At 42.9% G+C, this 20,622-nt stretch overlaps 1 protein-coding gene across 3 annotated transcripts in view; it reads right to left on the minus strand.

Annotated features, from left to right (window-relative positions):
• DGKH (diacylglycerol kinase eta) overlaps positions 1-7,639 on the minus strand; it is a 661,954-nt gene extending 654,315 nt beyond the window's left edge. For all 3 annotated transcript variants that reach the window (XM_069205429.1, XM_069205427.1, XM_069205430.1), the window contains exon 1: positions 7,310-7,639. In XM_069205429.1, the coding sequence (XP_069061530.1) occupies positions 7,310-7,630 (321 nt within the window). In that variant the 5' untranslated portion in view covers positions 7,631-7,639. The remainder of the gene's footprint in view (positions 1-7,309) is intronic.
• Between the last annotated feature and the right edge of the window lie 12,983 nt (positions 7,640-20,622).

The following is a 20,622-nucleotide window of genomic DNA, read 5'->3' on the forward strand; positions in this document are numbered from 1 at the left end:
ACTATACAACCGGGTTCACAATACTTAAATACTAATACATACATAAAAATATGATTTGGACCATGGAAAAAGTTTGCTTGCCTAAATTTTAGTTGGATGAACAAATGTTTTGTGAATCCAGAGTGGCAGACATTGATTGTAGGACTAATTATTAGAAGACACGTGTCTAACTCAAAGGATTTACAAGGTGCCAAAATCCTCGGGTTTTCTGGCACTGACAACACTCGGGTAAATACATCACAAACAAGGACCTCACAAGAGAAAGGATTTTAGCCTTTTCTTGATCAGTTCTACGGTCTCCATATTTCAAATGCCAATGGGAATAATATTGCACCATTTGTCCCATAAAGTACTCTTTCAAGAATGTCTACCCATCTCTTGACCTGCGGTGTGATTGGTCTGCTTGACAGACACACTTTCATTCTTGACAGTGTTCCTTAGTGGGTTACCATGGTGATCAAAAAGTGATCAAAATGTCACTCTTTAGTGGGGAACCAGTGGTGTGGAGGTAGTGATGGGTTTCAAATGATGTGATCTTTTTCCTACCACTCTGCAAAGTTCTCAATCTTTTGTAGGCAGCTCAACATAAACCACACTGGAGTAATAGGCTTTGAGCACTCTATGGTTGTAAATGTAACTTCTCTTCTTCAAGACATTCTGGCTGGAGTTTGGAAAGTTTATGGATGTCATAACATCATGTTTTTGTGATTTGCTTGACTAGGCCCTCTATATTCTGGAGATTGACACGCATCACACCTGAGTTATGCAGCGAGAGGTGCCAAATTGTGCCACCCACCTTCCAACATTTGTGGATATCACTGTGTTTTGTGTGAATAAACCTGGACCCTGGCAACACCAGTTCAGTTCTGTTAGTCCTGAGTACAAGCCGGGTTTCCTACAGCCAATTATGGATCACCTGCAAAAAAAAAAAATACTAGACAGGGCTTCTAAATGAGATTTGATTTGTTGATAAGCTAGCCCCTTGGTACCATCGGCAAAAATATGAAACCCCACCATTCAAGCTTTCAATAAATCATGCAAGGGCGCTTCACATACACAAGAAAAAACATAAATACAGGATGAATATCTGTCATACTCTACAAGTTGATGCCTTCACAGGCAACATCACTAACTCCTAAACCAAGTGCAACCACCAGGACCTGCCACAATAAAATAACCATAACCGCTCCAGCATCAAAGACACGTCTACTACCTCCAACACACGATTTATTAAAATACTGTGATCTATGTTGTCAAATGCTGCCAAGAGGTCGAGAAGCACTTTTAGTGCTGCAGTTCCTCCGTCCAGCGCCAACAATCTATCTTGAATGGACATCAGCACAGTAGAAGGGTGAAGAGCTGTAGAGCATCAGATCAAACAGCAAGTGGGGACCTGAGACAAGGTATTAATCTATAAAATATAGGGAGATTTATTGGAAACAGCAACAGGAAATGACATACTATTTCAAACCATACGAACGGAGCATGCAAACTAGAAATCACATACATGTGTCATACTCAGTACTGTTTTCTTAAAGTGTTCTGCTCGAAAGCATGCCACTCCAGTGCCAATAGAAGCCCAGAGGATTTTCATGTAGAAACCTCAATGAGGAGACCCTCAAGGGCTCCTTAGGTGAATGGAACAAGGGTTTATAATGATCACCATCATATCACCTCCTAGTCATAAGAATTAAGGACCACTTTTCATATGGCAACTGCCCACTGCTGGAGAGCTGACAGCTCCTGGCAGTGCCTATGGACCCAAACCTGCAAAAACATCACCTGCAATTCTATGTTATGCTATTATATTCAGTTATAAAGATACAGGTTTCCCAAGTGAGAAGCAAACTAAAAATAGAATAGCAGACTACATCATTCAGTCAATAATGTGTTTATTTATTAAGTGCATACAAATGTAAAAAAAAAAAGCTGACACTAGGCCTGCGATGGTCAATGAACTACTAGTTTGGGTGTTAACTTGATTTGGTTAACAATGGCAGCTTAAGCTCTGCAAACTTACTATCTAGTATCGAACAATCTAAAACGGCATATTTTAAGTTATGTGAATTTTTTAGACATTGAAATGTTGCAATGTTGGGGCGAATCCTGGTGGCTAGGCACATCACCCTTGATTTCTTTTAAATCGCCAACTGTTTTCACCCTGATTGCCCTTCTGCCACTGAAAACACGATTTGAAATTCTTTGCCTCGTCCTGCACACTACTCACACCTTTCTATGACAGCAGTTCGGGAAACATCTTCATCCGAGCCTATCATTGTATGTAAAAGTACAGACTATAAGTGGAAGTGAGATATGGGCAGTTTAAAAACCTCACAAGTGAATGGCAGTCCGAGCAGGTCACCTGCTTATTTAACAAAACATCTACACATAGTTGGGACCATTACATCATAAAAGGCGCATAGTGTGGTTGTGGCGAAGGGAGCGATTCAGGCCGAGTTTTCACCAGAACGTGGTTCTGTGGTTGAAAAACAAAACATCTAACAGTGCTGGGTAAGTAGTTTATTAATGCCAGCCATTTCCCCCGTACAAGGAGATGCAGCGTGTAAGATGGGCTTTAATTAGTAATCATCTGCTATGTGCGTCCAGTTCATCTTTGATCTAATTTTTTACGTTTTCCGTTTGAAAGTTGTTTTACAAAATTAAAAAGTAAAATTGTGAGAAACTGTGGCTAAGAGTAAAAACAATCAGCTCATGCTAAAAGCTGTGTTGAGCTCGACCAGATGGCACCCCAATTCATTTTTAATTCAGGCCTAATTTTTGCTTAGCTGTGCCAAAGACAAGCTCCAGAGCTCTTGCTAGGGGAGTTCAGGTCATCCTCTCACAAATTGAGACCAAAGTAAATAAACTAATGAACGAAACTGCTGTTCGATTTAAGACTGAGTGTGTGATGCAAGGGAGCAATTGGCAAGGATGGAAAATGAGCTTCGCTGGCCACTGCTGAGTAGTAAAGGAAAGCCATAATTGGAGTGCAGTGTCACCCTGAGGACCTTGAGCCACTGCACCTGCTGCAGCCTTGACAGCCAAGTCCCCGGCCACAAAGGAAGCAGAAGCAGACCTGGGTGGCGTTAAAACTTTACAGGAGCTTTCGAAAACGTATACAGAGCACAAGCAACAGGGCCCCCGGTAGCTTCACCAACGACTATAACTAATGCCATAGGGATGGTTCGTATTGATCGATCCCTACTTATTGCACCAAACTCCATATAATAGCAGAACTTTTTTACTCATTACATTTCAGCAGGTTTGACATGTTTACGTTATGACACCTGCGAATTACCGGGTGCTATGAACTTCGCACAACGCGTAATTGCCCAACAGTGATATCTGGCCGGAGATGGCGAATGCACCGACGGTTTAGATTAAGATTTGTTTTTTGTTTTTAAATACTTGATGTTTGCGGGTGGAACTTGAAGGCATATCCACAGAGTGGGCGCCTCGACTGCATGGTAGCTTGCCTCCTTTCAGCTGCAGAATGTCTGGCGGTTCTGCGGACGGTTCTTGTGTGAGGGAGCAACCAGGGGTCTAGTGCTGTACTTAGCTACAGAAATATTTAGGCACTTTTCAAATGATGCATTTTTGAATGAGGAAGATGTTCTTGGGAGAGATATGTGCTTTTATAAAAGCAAGGGACACAACTGTTCCCTCCCTGTTACCATATACGGTTCAATACCGGTAGTAAGACTAGACTAAACTGAAAGTAAGGTTTTTGAATAATTAAATATGTTTTAAAAAAAAAACATGCGAAGCTACGTTATATAATGCCTACTTTGCCCTACACCTATGCTCTAGTTTTCAGATGGATGACGCGTCTGAACAAAAGTTATTTGATTCACGAGGACCACAAAAGCGAGAAAATTCTCAAGTGAGGATAAATGAAAGAGACCGTAGCAATGTCTCACTGCCACGTCAGAGACTGCACCTTTTTAACAGCCACTTCACAAACGAGTCCGATTGTTGACCTTGTAAACTTTTTTAAGATTACCCAAAGCCATACCATAGCGTCAGAGTGTCGACCTCGCTCGTAGGGAACATAAAACAAACTGGGCATCATTACCCGCCCTCTCCCGAAGCCCAGTTCCTCGCAGTCGCAAGCCAATGGAACAAACATATGATCTAGAACAAACAGAGGCAAGCACAGATTCTCCTGTCATCTGAAACAGATGACGAGAGGGAGAGAAGGAAGTGACCAGCAGGGCCGCTGCAGATGTCACATCCCTGTCGAGAAGCAGCCTCCAGCCCAGGATGTGGAAAGAGAATTCCCACCTCTTCCTCTCCAGCGCTACCCTTTTAGCGAGGGTTGACAACGGAGTTACCTCAGAGTGCCCTGCCTCCCACTGAGAGCAGTCACATGAATGGGGCCTGCAGCCCCGGTGCGCGAGCCGCCGGAAGCCCTGCAGCCACTGTGCGCGAGCCGCTGGAAGGCCCGCCCGAGCCGTAGGGGCCTCGCGCGAGGCACCTCCGTGTCATGCAGTGAGCCGAGGCCGCGCGCACTCCCCAAGCACCCACCACGGTTCTCGAGTACACCGAGCGACTTCCACTGTGGACGAAACAATCTGTTTAAGAGAAGGGCAATGCGCATCTACTGTAGAAAATAAAACATTAGACAACAAATTACATTTGCATTGGCTCAATGATATATCTGTATTTAAAAAAAAAAACGTGCACAAAGCTGCATATTAAAGTGTTTCACACAATAAATACAATGACACAAAATCAAAGAAATCAACAGTAGGATAAGGAGGCTTCTCATTTCTTTCCTTAACGTGGATGTGTGCCGAAAAGTGATTCTTTGCAGCAGGCAATGGTGGTACTAATTGGTTTAGAGACACAAGAGGGGTCAATGCAAGATAGGTAGGGCTACTGTTCACAGAGGTTTACGGTAGAAAAAAGTACTATCTTTTACTAGTAAAGGGGGGTGGGTAAGAACGGATGTACTAACTTCTGAAGAAGAGTGATACGCTGGTGGAGAAATAGGGCGGAAAGTTGACTTTGCAGGTATAGTGCATGTACCGTGTGAAAGACTAGGACGGGTCAGCGGTGTACTGGTGGAGGTACAGTAGGGATGATGTATGCACTGGTACATGGCTTTGTACTATACTAGGGCAGGGACGATGTCTGGTGTCCTGGGACCATGAGTGAAAAGATGAGTAGAAACAGAAGCGTGGCACGTGTGCTGGTACCTGGTAGAAAGGATGGCCTGTCAAGTGCTACAGGGACAATAAAAAGGAGACGGGACCGATGTCGCAACTTACGGTAAAGAGTGTGGGAAAGCAGGCCTGGCAATAGAGTTACCAAAATCAGTGTCCGCAATATTTTGAATTTATTCTGGGAAACAACCTGTTGTAACAATGTTTCACCAACCACTACCACAAAACTCATAGTGCAACAAAGGCTAACACAACAATTTCCAGAGATCAATGTGTGCTATTCCTGGCACATCTCCCAATAATTTCTAGAGATGTTTATACGGCTCCAGAAAGGTAAAGATTGCTAGTAAACCACGTTGTTCATAGGGATTTACCAGTATTTTTTTAGAGGTGTGTCGTGTGCTGGTACACGTTTAAGAGAGATGTCTATACTTATTACAGGTACGGAAATAGGAAGAGTGAGGTTGGGGGCGAAGGGGTGGGATGCAGAACTGGTTCACTAGTATAGTGATAGCAAGGACGTTTGGAGTACTGCTACTGGGATCCTATGAACTGATGAAGCTGGAACAGGGATATACAGGAAGGCCGTAATACTGGTAGAGAGTTATGAAAGAGGACTGGTGGACCGGTACCTTCAAAGAAAATCTACTGAAGAGGTGGAGAAGCGGTAAGGAGGACTGATGTACCAGCACAAGAGTAGTAAGGAGTATTAGTAAAGGATTAGGAAGACGTACTGTTATAGTTGTGTGATGAACTGGTGTACTGGGATGAACAAGTAAAAACGAAGTGGTAATTGGTATATTTACAGGACAGGATGCAAACGAACGGGTATGTGTACCGCTGCTAGCACAGAAATTAGGACTGATTAACTGGCGAAGAAATAGAAAACAGTACTGATGTGCTAGAGAGGGGTACTTTACTTGGAGACTGACACTAGTATGGAGACAGGAAGCAGTGCTGACATAACGTTTCTTTTATAGTCAGGATTAAATGGTCACGCACACTAAGTGCGGCTAACTACTGATACAGGTGAAGTGCTCCTGGTGAGACAGGAACAGCTGATGCCCTGTTGCCTAAGAGATAGACAAGAGGCTTCTGCGTTGTTACTGGTACGGCTGTGCTAATCCACAACAGCAGTGGTGAGATAAAGAGCTTGTGCGCTGGCACTAGGGTGGTTGGGAACCGATTGTGCCCTGCTCTTGTGAACAGAGGCCTCTAATTATGTAGCATGACGAAAATGTGCTTTGCTGCCAGGATGCAAAGTGTAGATAGCCCGAGGAAGTGAAAAATGGTGCCCTCAAACTGGGTGGCTTAATGAAGTAGGTGCGGCGAGGAAGGCGTTGCTGCTTGCAGCTGGCTCTCATGCAGGAGTAGTGTTATGTTGTTGGAGTGCTGGCACTTTGATGCTGGAGTAAAGGGTAACTCCGACGCTGAGGATTCAAGAAACGATGATAACCTGTTGCTAGAACAGGCATTGAGTGGATGATGCGTTGTTGCTTGGTAGCACCAAATGGCTGGGATACCCTGTCATTTAAATAAGTGGAAGAGTGACGCTTGTCATTCCCTGCTATGCGGGCAGAATGGGGGTGATTGCTTGTTTCCTGGGTAGGCTGAAGCTCTGATGCTTAGCTGGTGGGACTGCGATAGCCAGCTGAGGTAAGCGAGGATCGATCACTGATGTTTTTTTGTGGAAAGAGATGCTCTGTTGTTGAGGCAGGTGGGTAGTAATGCTCTTTCGCTGCGGTTGTTGGGAGGAGCATTGCTGTGTTGTTAGTGAGGTGATGGATGCTTGTTATTGTGTTAGAAGATTATATAGTACCTGTTGCTACGGTTGAAATACTTTGTTGACACCGTGCAAGAAGTAATGCCTGCAGCCGGAGTGCCTCAGTGATGCCTGTTGCTGGCTGGAAGGATGGAGTGATACCCTGTTGCTGGAGTGGGGTGGTGATGAGAGGGGGCTGGGACTGAGTGTAGCTTTTTTTAGCCCACGAGACTAGACATCAAGAGCTCCCCGTGTGGCACATGTTGTGGGAACTTTCTCTTGCCGTGACTGCACTTCCGTGGGTCCCCAGTCCCCCTCAGCCGGGAGTGGCCTCTCTGTGTGTGAGGGGGTGCCGTGTACCCAGCCCCCCTGCACTTACCTTGCTCCTGATTTGGCCAGAGGTGGACACTTTCCGGATGAGCTTCTGGGGCCCCTCGTGCTCCGCCTCGCTGTCCGACGAGTCCTCTCCGGGGGCCCCCGCTGCCGCCGCCGCCGCAGAAGCCGGGTGGTGGTGCTGGGCGATCCCGGGCCCGATCATCCCCGCTCCGCCGCCGGACCCCTTCTCCGACTCCTGCCGAGAGAAAAGACACCAGTCCGGGTCAGCCAGGGCGGCCACCTCGCCCCCCGCGCCCCCGGGAGCCGGCGGTGGCAGAGCCGAGCAGCCCGCGCTGGCGGCGGCGGCGGCTCTCTTGGCCGCCATCTTCCGCTCCCTCCCACTCCTCCGCCCCCTGCTCCTCCCAGGCCCAGCCGGCCTCCCAGCGAGGCCGCCCGGGCAGCCGAGGATGCCGCCGCCGCCGGGGGAGGGTGTGCCGCCTCCCCGGCGGGGGCTCCCGGCCCCCTTCCGCGCTCAGCCCCCGCCTCACCGGCGCCCACCCCCGGGACCGGCTCGCCCCCGCGCTGGGGACATGCGAGCAGGGGGACATGCCGCCTCGGCGCAAGTGACCGCTTTCACTCGCACTTTTCACGTGAAGTGAGGGAAGGGCTGCTCCAGTGCGGGCACAGAAGAAGCAAACGTGCAAACCCTTCACCCGAAGAAAGAGCCAAGTCACACTTTTAGCATAACATCTTGAACTTTTATGACTGGAAATAGAGGTGTCCTCGTGTTCGCTACCCAACTTGCTTCTAAAAAGAGCCCGTGCCCTCCTATTAAGTGTATTGTAGCATTGCTGAGAAGCACAGGTGCCCCCCTTTCCCACTGAAGAAATGCAGCCACTCAATACTGGACAGTACCTGCCCTTTAAAGGACTGTCACCAATTAAGTTGACGGATGCCCACATTTCGTTCAGTTACACCTGAGATCAGCGCATGTAAGTGTTGGTCTGGGGGTGGAGGGACATCAACCAAAATAATCGGCAAGGGTCTCCAGAGTTCTAAGGTGACAGGTGCATACTTCCCTCAAACAGCCCAATCAGTCTAACAGTACCACAGAATAATTATTCACATACACTGGCGTATTCCTTTGTATGCTCGAGTGAGACATTCATGTGAATAAGTCAGCAATACTGATATGAGATAAACAAAAAAAATGTTTTTAACACACATTTACTAAGTTAAACATTGTACAAGTAGAGGTAGTGCCCTTTAGGATACTAATCCTTCAGAATCCATTTATTTTAGTCTCGGTCCCCTCACATGACCACATTGTGTGATCCTGTACAAGTCACTCTGTCTAACAGGGCCCCAGTTCTCTTTTTTCAGTCGGAGCTCCTAGAAGCCACCCCATTCGCATCGTGTAATTATCAAGAAAATACATCGAGGGAACATTCTTATACCCTATTAGCAAACACAAGGGCGTGTGTCTGAACGAAGCTATTATCCCACATTATTTAAACTCTAGAGATTGCCTTTCTTCATTGATGAAATTGTTTTGACCTGTTAGGATGTTTGTTTTTCTCAGTTATTTTCCGTTTACATGAAAGTAACAAGGATGCTGAAAGACTAGGGATTGTATACTTGTGTCATTTATATACTGTTTCAAAATATTATACACCCCTACCGAATTTATATTTGGGGAAAGGTTTGTGTAATCTTTTTTCTCACAAACAGTTAGGTATAAAATTGGAGGCTCAATTCAATATAGTTCTTCTAGAATAATTGAATATTTACTTTTCCATGGAAAGACTTTCTGGGGGGCTTTCAGAATTTCCACAGAAGCATCAAGTATGTTGGTAATTAAGTGAACCTAGCTATGAAGCAACAGAGTGTTGTGATAATATGTAAATGGACATAATGTAAGTGTCAGGAGTATCTTGGTAGTAATACAGTGGGGAGAGGCCCAGTACTGACGAGATGTTGTCTGAAGAGAGGACTCTAGTATTTCTTGTTGGAGATTGTGATTTCCAGAGGATGGAATGAATAACTAAGATTTCAGGCCTTAGGGTGCATTTGCTGTTGCTGTGTCTAAGAATCATTGTTATAAAAATGACTTCCCTGAAGTCATGCTGACAGCTACATCCCAGTCCAGCTGTCCTGGCCTCCATGCTGCCAATGAAGTTAACAACCTCTCTGCTGAGTACTGAAAAGGCCACCATTAAGGGTCATGTTTAGATGATGGATAATGCTAAATCTGCCTCCAGAATCCAGGATGCTTTAGCGACACAGACCAGTTGGGTACAAGGCAAACTAATCTGGAAATGTCCATGAAAATCAAGGACACAAGATAAACATAATTCTAATGCAAGTATATGTCGAGGAGGAAATTACATTCTTGTATTGTACTCAATAATTATGCTTGTAGATTTGCTTTTGTACAGTACATATCATATGTATACAATCTAAAGGCACATTTGTAATTATAGAGAAAGGCACAAATAGGCACCCAAGCAAACAAAATCATTCTTATACAGTTTGACATACACACAGGTACCAATGGTAGGATTACAGTAGACACAATGTTACAAGGACACGACTTTCCCTTTAAGAAAATCATTTTATACTGCACTAGTCCAATGGGTTCTATTGAACTAAACAAGACAATTTGCTGCAAAATGCGATTATGTGGTAAATTAAAGATTTGGACGGGAAAGAATGTGTCTTTGTGACATGGTGCAGTAACCAAATGCTGTACTGCACATCTTTTCATCATCCCAACAGACCTGATATGTTTTCCTGTACAGGTGAGCTATGTCATGAGACCCCCCTGCAGGTGCTCTACATGATGTTTGTGTTGCTTCCCAGAAAAGTGCTAGACTCTACTTGACCAAAGGTTCCACCAAAAATGGATCTCCTTTTTACCTGGGAGATTACAGTATCCAAGACAAAGCTTTGTCGGTGCACCATCTAATTCCTTTTCCTGCATAGCTTATTCAGTTACTCCCTCCCTGTACCAGGAGTTGTGTGTCTGGTCTTAAATTCACATCCCCTTCAATGGAACAGAAAGAATTCTTGGTGTCCTTTGGTCAAGCATGTTCCAACAGGTGAGCCTGTGGTCTGGAAGAAGGAACACATAAGTAACTGACTGTGGCCAAGAACATGACAACTGCAGGGCAACTTGACCTTGCAGCTCTTTCAAGGAGAACACTAATTGGCTAGAGGAGTGTTTGGGGCAAGTACACAAATGCATAGGACGTATGGGATGCTTGTCATGAACAGGGAACCAAAGTTACAGTGCATTTTTTGGGATCATTGTTTTCATGGTGCTAAACTTCATCTACAGTAAGATGCATTTGTTATTGTTTGGATGTCTCAGAAAGTTTAAGTGCATCCTTGAATGTCAGTGTCCAGGACGCTTGTTCACAACATCCATTGTTTATGCACACAACCTGGCCTGTGAGCCAGGTATGTAAGTTCATCTGGTTACTTCAAAAGCTCTGTGCCCCAGCTCAAGGGAAAGGATTAAACAAGAGGTAGGAATCTTGGCTGTGTCCCCTGAAAGGGTAGGGAATATAGTCCAGCACTGAAGGAAAGGATTTATATTGCTGGGATCGGAAAGAAAAGGAGGTATACTGTGTAGGATGTTGAAAACCTGCCTACAATCCCAACTATTGCACGCACTTCTATGAGAAATTTTGTTTGCAAAGTGTTGCAGAAATCAGAGATCTTTTGCCGCATTCGGCCAGATGCAGGATCACCTTCATCAAAAGTGGATCTCTCCGTAACCCTATTCCATCCTATTCCATCTCCACAGGGAGGAATACACCCAGGATCTCACTCACTACCACATGGCAGCAGAGGACGAGTCAAGAAGCCTGCAGGGGGCCTGTTGCCAAGACCATAACTATTTGAGGCCCTCTTCCTCTTTCTATGTGGCAATCATTCAGCTGTTCACCGTTTGCCCCCAACATATATTCTGATTGTATCTGTTTCCATAGCCCGAGCCCAGTTGACACTCAACACTAGAAGTTGTGTCCTCAGCTGTGCCACCACACCACTCTCCCCACCACTTCATGTCACTACAGGCACCCTGTGCCCTACTGTTCACAGCGGTCAATGTTCACAGCAACCTTTCTACTCACAAGTGACAGTCCCAACATCCAGTAAGACAATACATATGTTAAAATTCACAACGGTGAGAGACAAGTGTTTTTTAGCTAGTAGGTACTTGTGTGCAATTATGTATATTTTGAATCAGTTAGTCATAAACTTTATTTGGCTGGACAAGCCATAAAAGATCATACAAGAAAAGCTTAAAATACATATACAATTCATGTAATACAATATGCAAGAAGCAATAAAATAGTTCATTATACATCCATGACGTTAAAATGACTAAAAACAACCCTCAGATCAAGCCTAATTAACCATATCTCTTCCTAATACTCAAAGCCCCTCTAATAAAACTTATGACAGCATGGCAGAACTCTAATGAATGAAGATTCAGCAGAAACCTAAAGCCTTCCAGATGTGATTCAAAACTGCGCGAATGCAGGAGTGGAAATCAAAATCTTGATCTTACAGATTTATAAAGTGCACAAAAAAGTGAAAAGTGCAGTGTGTTTTGTCTGGAAGAGTCGGCACATGGGCAAGAGGGGAGACTTTCAAACTGTCCCCCCTGACGTGGAAAGACCAAAGGGAACTGCAATGTCCCCGGACGGAGCCTAGTTAGGTAGGTAGAACCAATATATAGTGTATCTACTTTGACTCACCCTCATACTTTGTATTCTCTCCTCTTTCATACTATTTTCCTTTCTATTGTTCTTTGTTATTTCATTTCTTTTACCTTCATCATTCTAGGTTTTTAATTATTTAACACATAAAAAAATGGCAGCTTCTGGAAGTGAGATGGTAGGGAATCGAAGTGAACAGTTGAACACACCATCTATGTCACAAATGATTGGGCCTGAAAATAAGCTATTAGATAACTTGCTATTATCAGTTATGCACAAGCAGCTAAAGAGGATTGTCTCCTTAGTTGTTTTCATGGGATGATCTACAAATTGCAGTCAAATAATGGTTACATCTAGTGGCAGCCATAAACAGTAACTGATCAAAACCCCTTAAACAAAATGGACTACTCATACATCCCATCTATAAGTACAGGGACAGCAGGTGAGGAAAAGGAGTTGTCAAGAAAAGCCCAACACTACCAGGTTCTGTCGCTGGAATTCAAAGTCTAGATAACGCCTCAATCCACGTTTGCATTATTTGTTGGATGCTGACAAGTTGACAGCTGTTTTCTCCCATGTGTGCCGCATAATTTTTAATACCTATAACCTACAGTCTTGGGGCTTTTTAGTCGATAAGTTGTCCAAGACAACCTGGCCAAACATCCAAAAAGAAAGGTGTAAGTGAAGGCTTAGAGAAGTAAATAAACATGTACATGACTAGAAAAAAGTATCTTAAGAATGTTAAAGAGGGCTTGTCTAGATGATCAAGGAGTGTTGATAATGGGGACCTGAAATTGGAATGGTTACTGATAATCAACCTCTCACCCCACCCCCCCAAAAAAACAAAACACTTCCTGATCCTTATAAAATACAGAGACGGGACAATGCCATAGCTTTAGGGTTTTCTACCACTATAAAGTTGTGCTGGGGCTTCTAAAAATAGTAATCCAGCATCCGCTGTTGCACACTTTTAAATTGAACTACGAAATAGAATGAAATGTATCGAAACATACCCCGCTGAAATAAAACACAAACACTGGTGACTGTACAAAACACTGTACAAAACACAAACCCTGGTGACTGTACAAAACACAAGCACTGGTGACAGTACAAAACGCATGACCATTCTATTGGTATCTCTGTGCTAACGATGCCGCCATTTTGTGCCGTGCCCTGGCGCTCGGCAGGGCCTCATTGATGCAGAGGAAACCATAAGCTGGGCTGTTAAACTCAAGATGCTTTTGTGTTTGCTCGAGGTTTTGCTTGTTTGTCTTGTCAGAGGTTTGCTTTGACCTCGCACTGGGGGTTTCAACTTTCAACTCTGACATCTTCTTGCGTCGTGTGGGACATTTTGGTGGCGGTCGAGGAAGTGCCGGACTAAGCTGCGGATTCTCCCCACACAAAACCACTTGGCAGCAGATGATAACTCACTGCCATGAGTCCAGCACCCTTACAAGATAGCAGTGCAGCACAAACAATGCTGACACTGTGTGCAACCCGCAGCCACCTCCAGGAGAATGCAGCTTGTCTACACGACGCCCTGGAGAGGGAATACCTCTTTCACCAACCTCATGCCACCCGCAGCAACGCTTGCCACAAAAATGTCCTTTTCATTGTACGCCTATGTTTATCGAGCGCTTTTCTCTGGGTGGACCCAACCACAATGGGTTTCTTGCGTTTCTTTGTCATATCTTTCACTAAGGCTGATTATAGCTTTCGGTTTTTATAATTCCTTTAATGAAAAACTGGATGTAATGAAAGGCACATAAGCAATCACAGTATAGGACACCAGCGCGTCTCCAGATGCACGCTTTCAAGTCAGGTTTTGTATCTACATTGGATGTTTCTTAAAGCAGGCAGGGTCGGCCTGGGGCAGAAAATAGGCCAGAGTACGAAAATACTACTGACATCTGATTCGCTTTTGAGCAGCTAAAAAAGTGACCCACGTTTGCAACTGGGAGTGGTTTGTTTTTGTAAAGGCACGATGGATAAGTGTTCCACAAGGCAAGAGAGACTACATGCATTTTGTGGTAATATTAGGGAAATCCGCAGTAACACTTGCACAGCAGACAATCATACAGGCCACACCTTCACCTGTCAGGCCTGTCCTTTTGGCACTGCAGGATTGCCCTATAGGTTAATCCGACCCTGAAAACAGGTGCACCCTTGCACATGTTGAAAGAAGCAGATCAGTCACATTCAAGGAAATATTCAGAGAGGCAAGACTTGGGTAAAGTATCTTAAAATTGTTAGAGACCGATGGAGAAAAATCGGTGCTCGCCGCACCAAATGCCTTATGTCCTGGTAAGTACTGAACATTTATCCCCCAATAAATTTTCCCAAGTCAAACCAAGCAAAATGTTAGAAAATGCAAGGTTGTGTTGCTTATCGCACACCTCATCCTTGCAATATGGGTAGTAACAGTAGTCACCACCGATATTGGAATTAACCATGCTGACCTTAATCGGGACCTAAGCCATATGGAGAATATCCTCTCCCCTTTATTTCGCTGTGCTTAATGGAAAACCAACACCTGACTTTGGTGTTTCTAACATGGAACCCAGTGCTCGAGCATCAAGACTCCGCGTCTGTCTTATAGCATCCACATGCAGCTGTGGTCTAGGGATCCAACTCATCTGGCATTCATTTGTTTTAACTCATGGTTTCAAATCCACAAATTCTTTGCCAAACATCAGACGGTATATCAGTGATGTGATTATGATTTAGGAGTCACAAGCAGAGTATCGCTTTTAACCTCACAATACTTACCCTTTCAGTTTGAACAAGAAAGAACTTCATGCCACATTAGAGGCTCACAAATCTAAGCATGTATGCACTGAAGGAAAGAGCGGATCACACAGAACAAGACTCATGCTTCTTTTGGAGAGTTGATCTGGATGACTAGATATGAGATCAACTTGGGACAGCTTCTAGGACCAACATTTCAGAATATATTTTATTGAATGTTTAGGGAGTGTAAGGAACACCCGTCCAGCAGAAGTGATAGATTAACAAAAGCAGTAAAATAAGCTGTAAAGAAATGCAACAGAAATGAAAACAAAACTGCTGCATTAGGAGAGTAAAGTTGTAAATGATTTGGGGTCTGTGGCTTGAGTTTCTGAGATGTTGATCGACTGGATGAGTCGGGCGATGTATAAGTGCTTTGACAACTGTTTCTAAGTACTTTCATCGAAGACGTTTGGGTTGGTAAGGTGAGAGGTTGTCTTTTAAGAAAATGAGGATCCCAACTGTAAAGATGGCAGTAAAGCCTGTGTCAGGAATAGCATTACCTGCAGTCACTTCCACCACAGTCGATGCCTTTAATGGAGAATGAGCAACAGTAACTCTATCCCCATAGCAACGTTTCCTTTAGTTGTCAGAGTTATTTGTAGTAATTATTGGGGGATGGGTTGGTATTACTGTCAAACCTCAAGGCTATGACCAGAAATATATATCCCGGTCATCAGACATTTATTCCTCTTTGGTGCCATTACGATAACATCAAAATGAGAGATTTCTTTTGAGATATTGTAGTAGCAAACACAGTCTCAGCCTAGTCTGAATTATTACTTGAATATGTCACGGAGTTAGGTCAGTTAGGTGTAGAAGATTCTTATTGGCAGTAACCTCCCTCAGATGACGAATTATAAGGCACGATGTACAGCCATAAACATTTCCGGAAGAAAAGCATTCATATCATAAGGGAGATGCCAACAACGGTGGATAACTGGAGTACTGGACATTTCCCCACTCTACTGCATTAACACATTTTACAAGTCCCGGAAATTTCCTCAAATTTCTCTGGCAGCTGAAGAATGCAAGAATGGGGATAGTTAGGATACGGACGGCCACTCCCCAGTCCTATTCCCCCATGCCAATCCAAGCCATATCACCTCAGTGCAATCCACCTCAACCCAATCCACCCTAGTCCAATCCACCACACACCACTCCAATCCACCTCACTCCAATCCAGGACACACCCCATCCCACTTCAGTCCACCAAACTCCAATCCACCCCACTCCAACACAACACAATCCACTCCACCAAAATCCACCCCTGCCCAATGCACTCCACCCCACTCTGAAGTTACCACTACTACTTCTTGCTTTTACTACGTGACCTTCCTAGAGGAAGCATATTAACTCAGGAGTAAGTGAACGACAGTACAAGACACGGCATTTTCAGACAGGATGTCGTTTAAGCAATTAAACAGAATTAGATAGATGTACGTATATCGTACGGCAAACAAAACTTACTAAGTTACGTGTCAAATTAAATTTACTGAAGTGCACTATACACTAAATATGTGCTGAGATAACACCCACCCAGTCTTAAAATACCATAGTAGTTGCAAAATAGCTACATCTACAAGAACAAACAGAGTCTTAGATTTTTGGCTTTTGTTACAAGAGTTTGGTTAGGTGCCAACTTCTGGGATTATGAAACTCGTCAAGAAATAGTTTGTGCATGCAATCTGTCTCTTGGAAACAAAAAGCACTGAAGTCTTGCTCTGTGCATTTTAAAGCTGGAAAGAAGATGGCTGTGTCAGGAATGCATTTCTTATTTTCCAGTCAATATTTAGTTTGCTCTTAAGTCATTTGTATTTCCCCTTCCACTTTGAGCCTGAAATTAGGTAAACATATATTTTCCTGGCTTCTTCTGCAACACTATAAAACTTGGCGACCTGATTCACAAAACGTCCATACATTGACCCTCCGTTTGGAGACAATTTCTGAGATTTTGGGAACTCAGAAAGGATTCAAAGAATATTCCTCAAGATATCTATATCCATGAGCACTCTAATATATATATATATATATATATATATATATATATCTGAATACATTTTGCTTTAAAACCATAGAGGCCAATTTAGAGTCTGGTGGACGGAGTACAGTCCATCAGGGAGATGGAGGACATTACCTCCACCAACCTGACGGATTACTGTCTGCCAGACTTAGAGATGGCCACTGGCCCAGTGGTCATCTCTGTATGTTGTAAGGAGCACCCACCACAGCAAATCCCTTTGGGTACAAAGAGTTTGGTGGACAGATGCCTTCAGTTTTGAAGGCCATCAACCATTTAAAACTTTTTCCTAGCGGTGAAAAGAAAAAAGACAGCACACCATCCACCCAAACTACTAAGTGACTCCCCCCTATCTAGAGATTTTGGGGGGAATGAGGGATAAGTGAAAGGTGGTTCATCTCACCTCGCTCCTTCCCAAAAATGAGCTCCTATGATTCATTTTTCAGAACAATTTCCAACGACACAGGTGTTATTCAGTTTTAAAGTGAGGGTCTAAGGGCCAGATGTAGCAAAATAATATTTTGCGAGTTGCAAATAGCGAGTCACAGCGACTCGCTATTTGCAACTCGCAAAATATTATGCAGAAAGGTGTCTCAGACACCTTCTGTGGCTCGCTATGGGGTCGCAAAGACCCACCTCATGAATATTTATGAGGTGGGTCGCAGTTTGCGACCCCATAGCGAGTCTAGGCACTCACGGGGATGGTGGCCTGCTGGAGACAGCAGACCACCATGTCCGTGACTGCTTTTGAATAAAGCAGTTTTTTTTTTCTTTTTGCAGCCCGTTTTCCTTAAAGGAAAACGGGCTGCAAAAAGAAAAATTACCGAAACCATTTAGTTTCGGGTTTTTTCAGAGTAGGCAGTGGTCCATAGGACCACTGCCTGCTCTGAAAAAATATTTTTTTTTGCATTCACAAAATGGAAGGGGTCCCATGGGAACCCCTTCTCGTTTGCGAATGAGTTACCATCCACTTCAAGTGGATGGTAACTGCGAGTTGATTTGCGACCGCTTTCGCGGTCACAAATCAACTCTACATCGCGATGCGGTCGCAAATAGGAAGGGAACACCCCTTCCTATTTGCGAGTCGGAAACACATTTTGCGAGTCGGTACCGACTCGCAAAATGTGTTTCTGCATCGCGTGAGGCCTTTCGCGCCTCGCAAATGGCATTTTTCGCCGTTTGCGAGGCGCAAAAGGCTACCTACATCTGGCCCTTAAAGTATTCCATACTTTATGATTAGGCACAGGAATCAGGGGTAATTCAACAACAGCAAATTATGTATCAAATAGATGTATGCCATTTTAGAAAATCACAAAAACTCTAGGAGTACTTCTTAAGTCATAAATATTCACAAGCATTTAAATGCATACGTAATTCATTATGTGGAAATATAACATATACATTTCATCACATATAAAAGTAACACACAAATGCATTTGCATTTAATAACGTAATTCTTTTTTTATTCTCCATGAGGTAAATATTTAGCCTTCATGAAAATTGTGTACTGATCTGTTAGGGCTCTGTTGATGTGGAATATGTCTAGGATTTTTCAGACCCCCCTCCTCCCCCATTGTCTGGCCCCATTCCAGAAATTACCCTCTGTTCTCCAACCAGCTTTGAGAAAAGATACTGGAAAATAAGGAAACGTACAAAAAAATCAAATGAAATTGACAACAAGGTGGGCACAGTTTCCAAATGCATTGCACATTTCCTCCTAAGTGCAGACATGTGATACTGCTGTAGAGGTCGACAGGATATCTAACCCTAACCTCCAAATGTGGTACTATACAGAGAGAAAACAAGCAAACAATGTACTCATATCTGATGAGGCTGGAGGTTAGTCTCCTACCACAGAATGAAACCACATGGAACCTCCCAAATTAAGGTAGGGTGTTGATGCTCTGTCCTGTGGATTGCAGCAGCTCTCTCACTGTTTCCAGGTATAGCCATCCAAGGGAGAGTCCGCTTTGTTCTGTGCTGAAATACTTGGGGCTGGTGTTTCATAGAAGGATTTATTTGGGGGTGGGATGAAGGAGTGGGCTGCGATCTCCCCTCTGTTTGTTCTTTCTGACTTCTAGTAAGCCTAGTTGAGAGCAGAGCTGTGATATTTCCTTTGCTTTCTCTCTCTGACATTGCCTGTCACTCCCACTTTGTAATTTCTCTCATCTTCGCACCTCTCCCAATCTCTTTTTCAATTATTTTGTCCTCTTTCTATCTCTGCTCTCCCTCACTCTTTTCTCACTCAGCCTCTTCTATTGCTTGCTGTGGCACTAGTGGCACTCTATTGATTTTTGGTATTCCATTCTTCACACTGCGCACAAAATGTCCTGGAAGCTTTACTTTCTGCCTTTGTGTTCAATCTTGGAATGGCACATGCATATTTCAGTATGGCCCTGGCACAATGATACTTCAGTGTCCTTCATTGGGCCTCTAAATGCAACCAAACTAAGAGGACAAGAATCTACTAACAACAGATGAGTTTACAGGTAGACTTCCTAGTGCGGGGTGAAGTATCTAGCAATTTCTACGCCTCTAGGCTGATCTATAGAGGTTCTCCGATCATCAGAGGAAAGATGTCAACATTTTGAGGGTAAGTGTATGTTTTTTTTAACTGTTTTAGTATTATATTGAAGTTTAAACTATCATTTGCTTTCTTGCATTGGATTATATTTTTATTTTATGATATATGTTATTCTAAAATAATTACATTTTTTGAATATATATTAAATAATGTTAACTTGTTAGGTATGTCTTATTGCTAATAAATTGTTTAACTATGTATTAATTTATATTTTCAATTGTTGGGTCTACTGGTTATTGAGTGGGTAGAGTAATTCATTGTATAGTAATAACTGTTAATTTGCTTTATATAGTTAAATTGTTATTTGCTTAAAAGCTTATTCAGTTTTATATTTACTTATCTTTAGGTGCGGGCTTTGGGGTTTATTGGGTCAATGGGGTGTAGTTTAAAAAAAAAACAATATTTAAAAATTGTCGCTAATTGGTTCATTTAATAATTACCTTTATTTGAAATCATAATTGTTAATTATATTTGTAATAGATTTTTAATTAGTCATTATTATTTGATATATTTTAAAGAGTATATTATTATTGCTAATGGGCTGTTTGATATTTTGTTGGTGAGATACTGTTTTGAATTTATTTTATTATTTTAAATAACTGATAATCATTTAATTTGAAAAGGAAATACATAGTATTGTAAATAGTTATGATTATGAGAATTGTATTGTTTTTGTGTTTCGATGGGTGAGTGTGAGGTGTACTGTTAATTTTGATATATTTTAAATAATTTTACTATCACATTAATTTATATTATTAAAAAGTTACTATTTGTTAAGAAAGTAATATTACTTAATGATTTTTAAAATGATTTAAGGCTAAATTATAATATTTGGGTATAGTGTATGTAACTTCTCATATTTACACCCCTTCCCCTAATATTTGTTAGGCTGGAGTTAGAGTAGTAAATCTGACTGCAGCCAATGTATGCACTTCACCAATGTTTGTTAGATTGGAGTTAGCATAGTAAATCTGACCCCCACCACGTCTACGCGCTTTTGCCAGCGTTTGTTAGATTAGAGTTAGGATAGTAAATCTGACTCCCAATGTATGCACTTTTCTCAATGTTTGATAGACTGTATTAGTTTAGTAAATCTGACCTTCTTATGTATGCAATTTACTAATTTGTTAAATTTGAGCACGAAGAATAAACAAGACACAACCTTAATGTTTGTACTTTCTCCAATATTTATTAGACTGGAGTCAAAATAGTAAATCTGACCATCTTTAATGTATGTACTTTGCCGAATGTTTGTT

This window comes from Pleurodeles waltl, chromosome 8, assembly GCF_031143425.1.
Source record: "Pleurodeles waltl isolate 20211129_DDA chromosome 8, aPleWal1.hap1.20221129, whole genome shotgun sequence".
NCBI lineage: Eukaryota > Metazoa > Chordata > Amphibia > Caudata > Salamandridae > Pleurodeles > Pleurodeles waltl.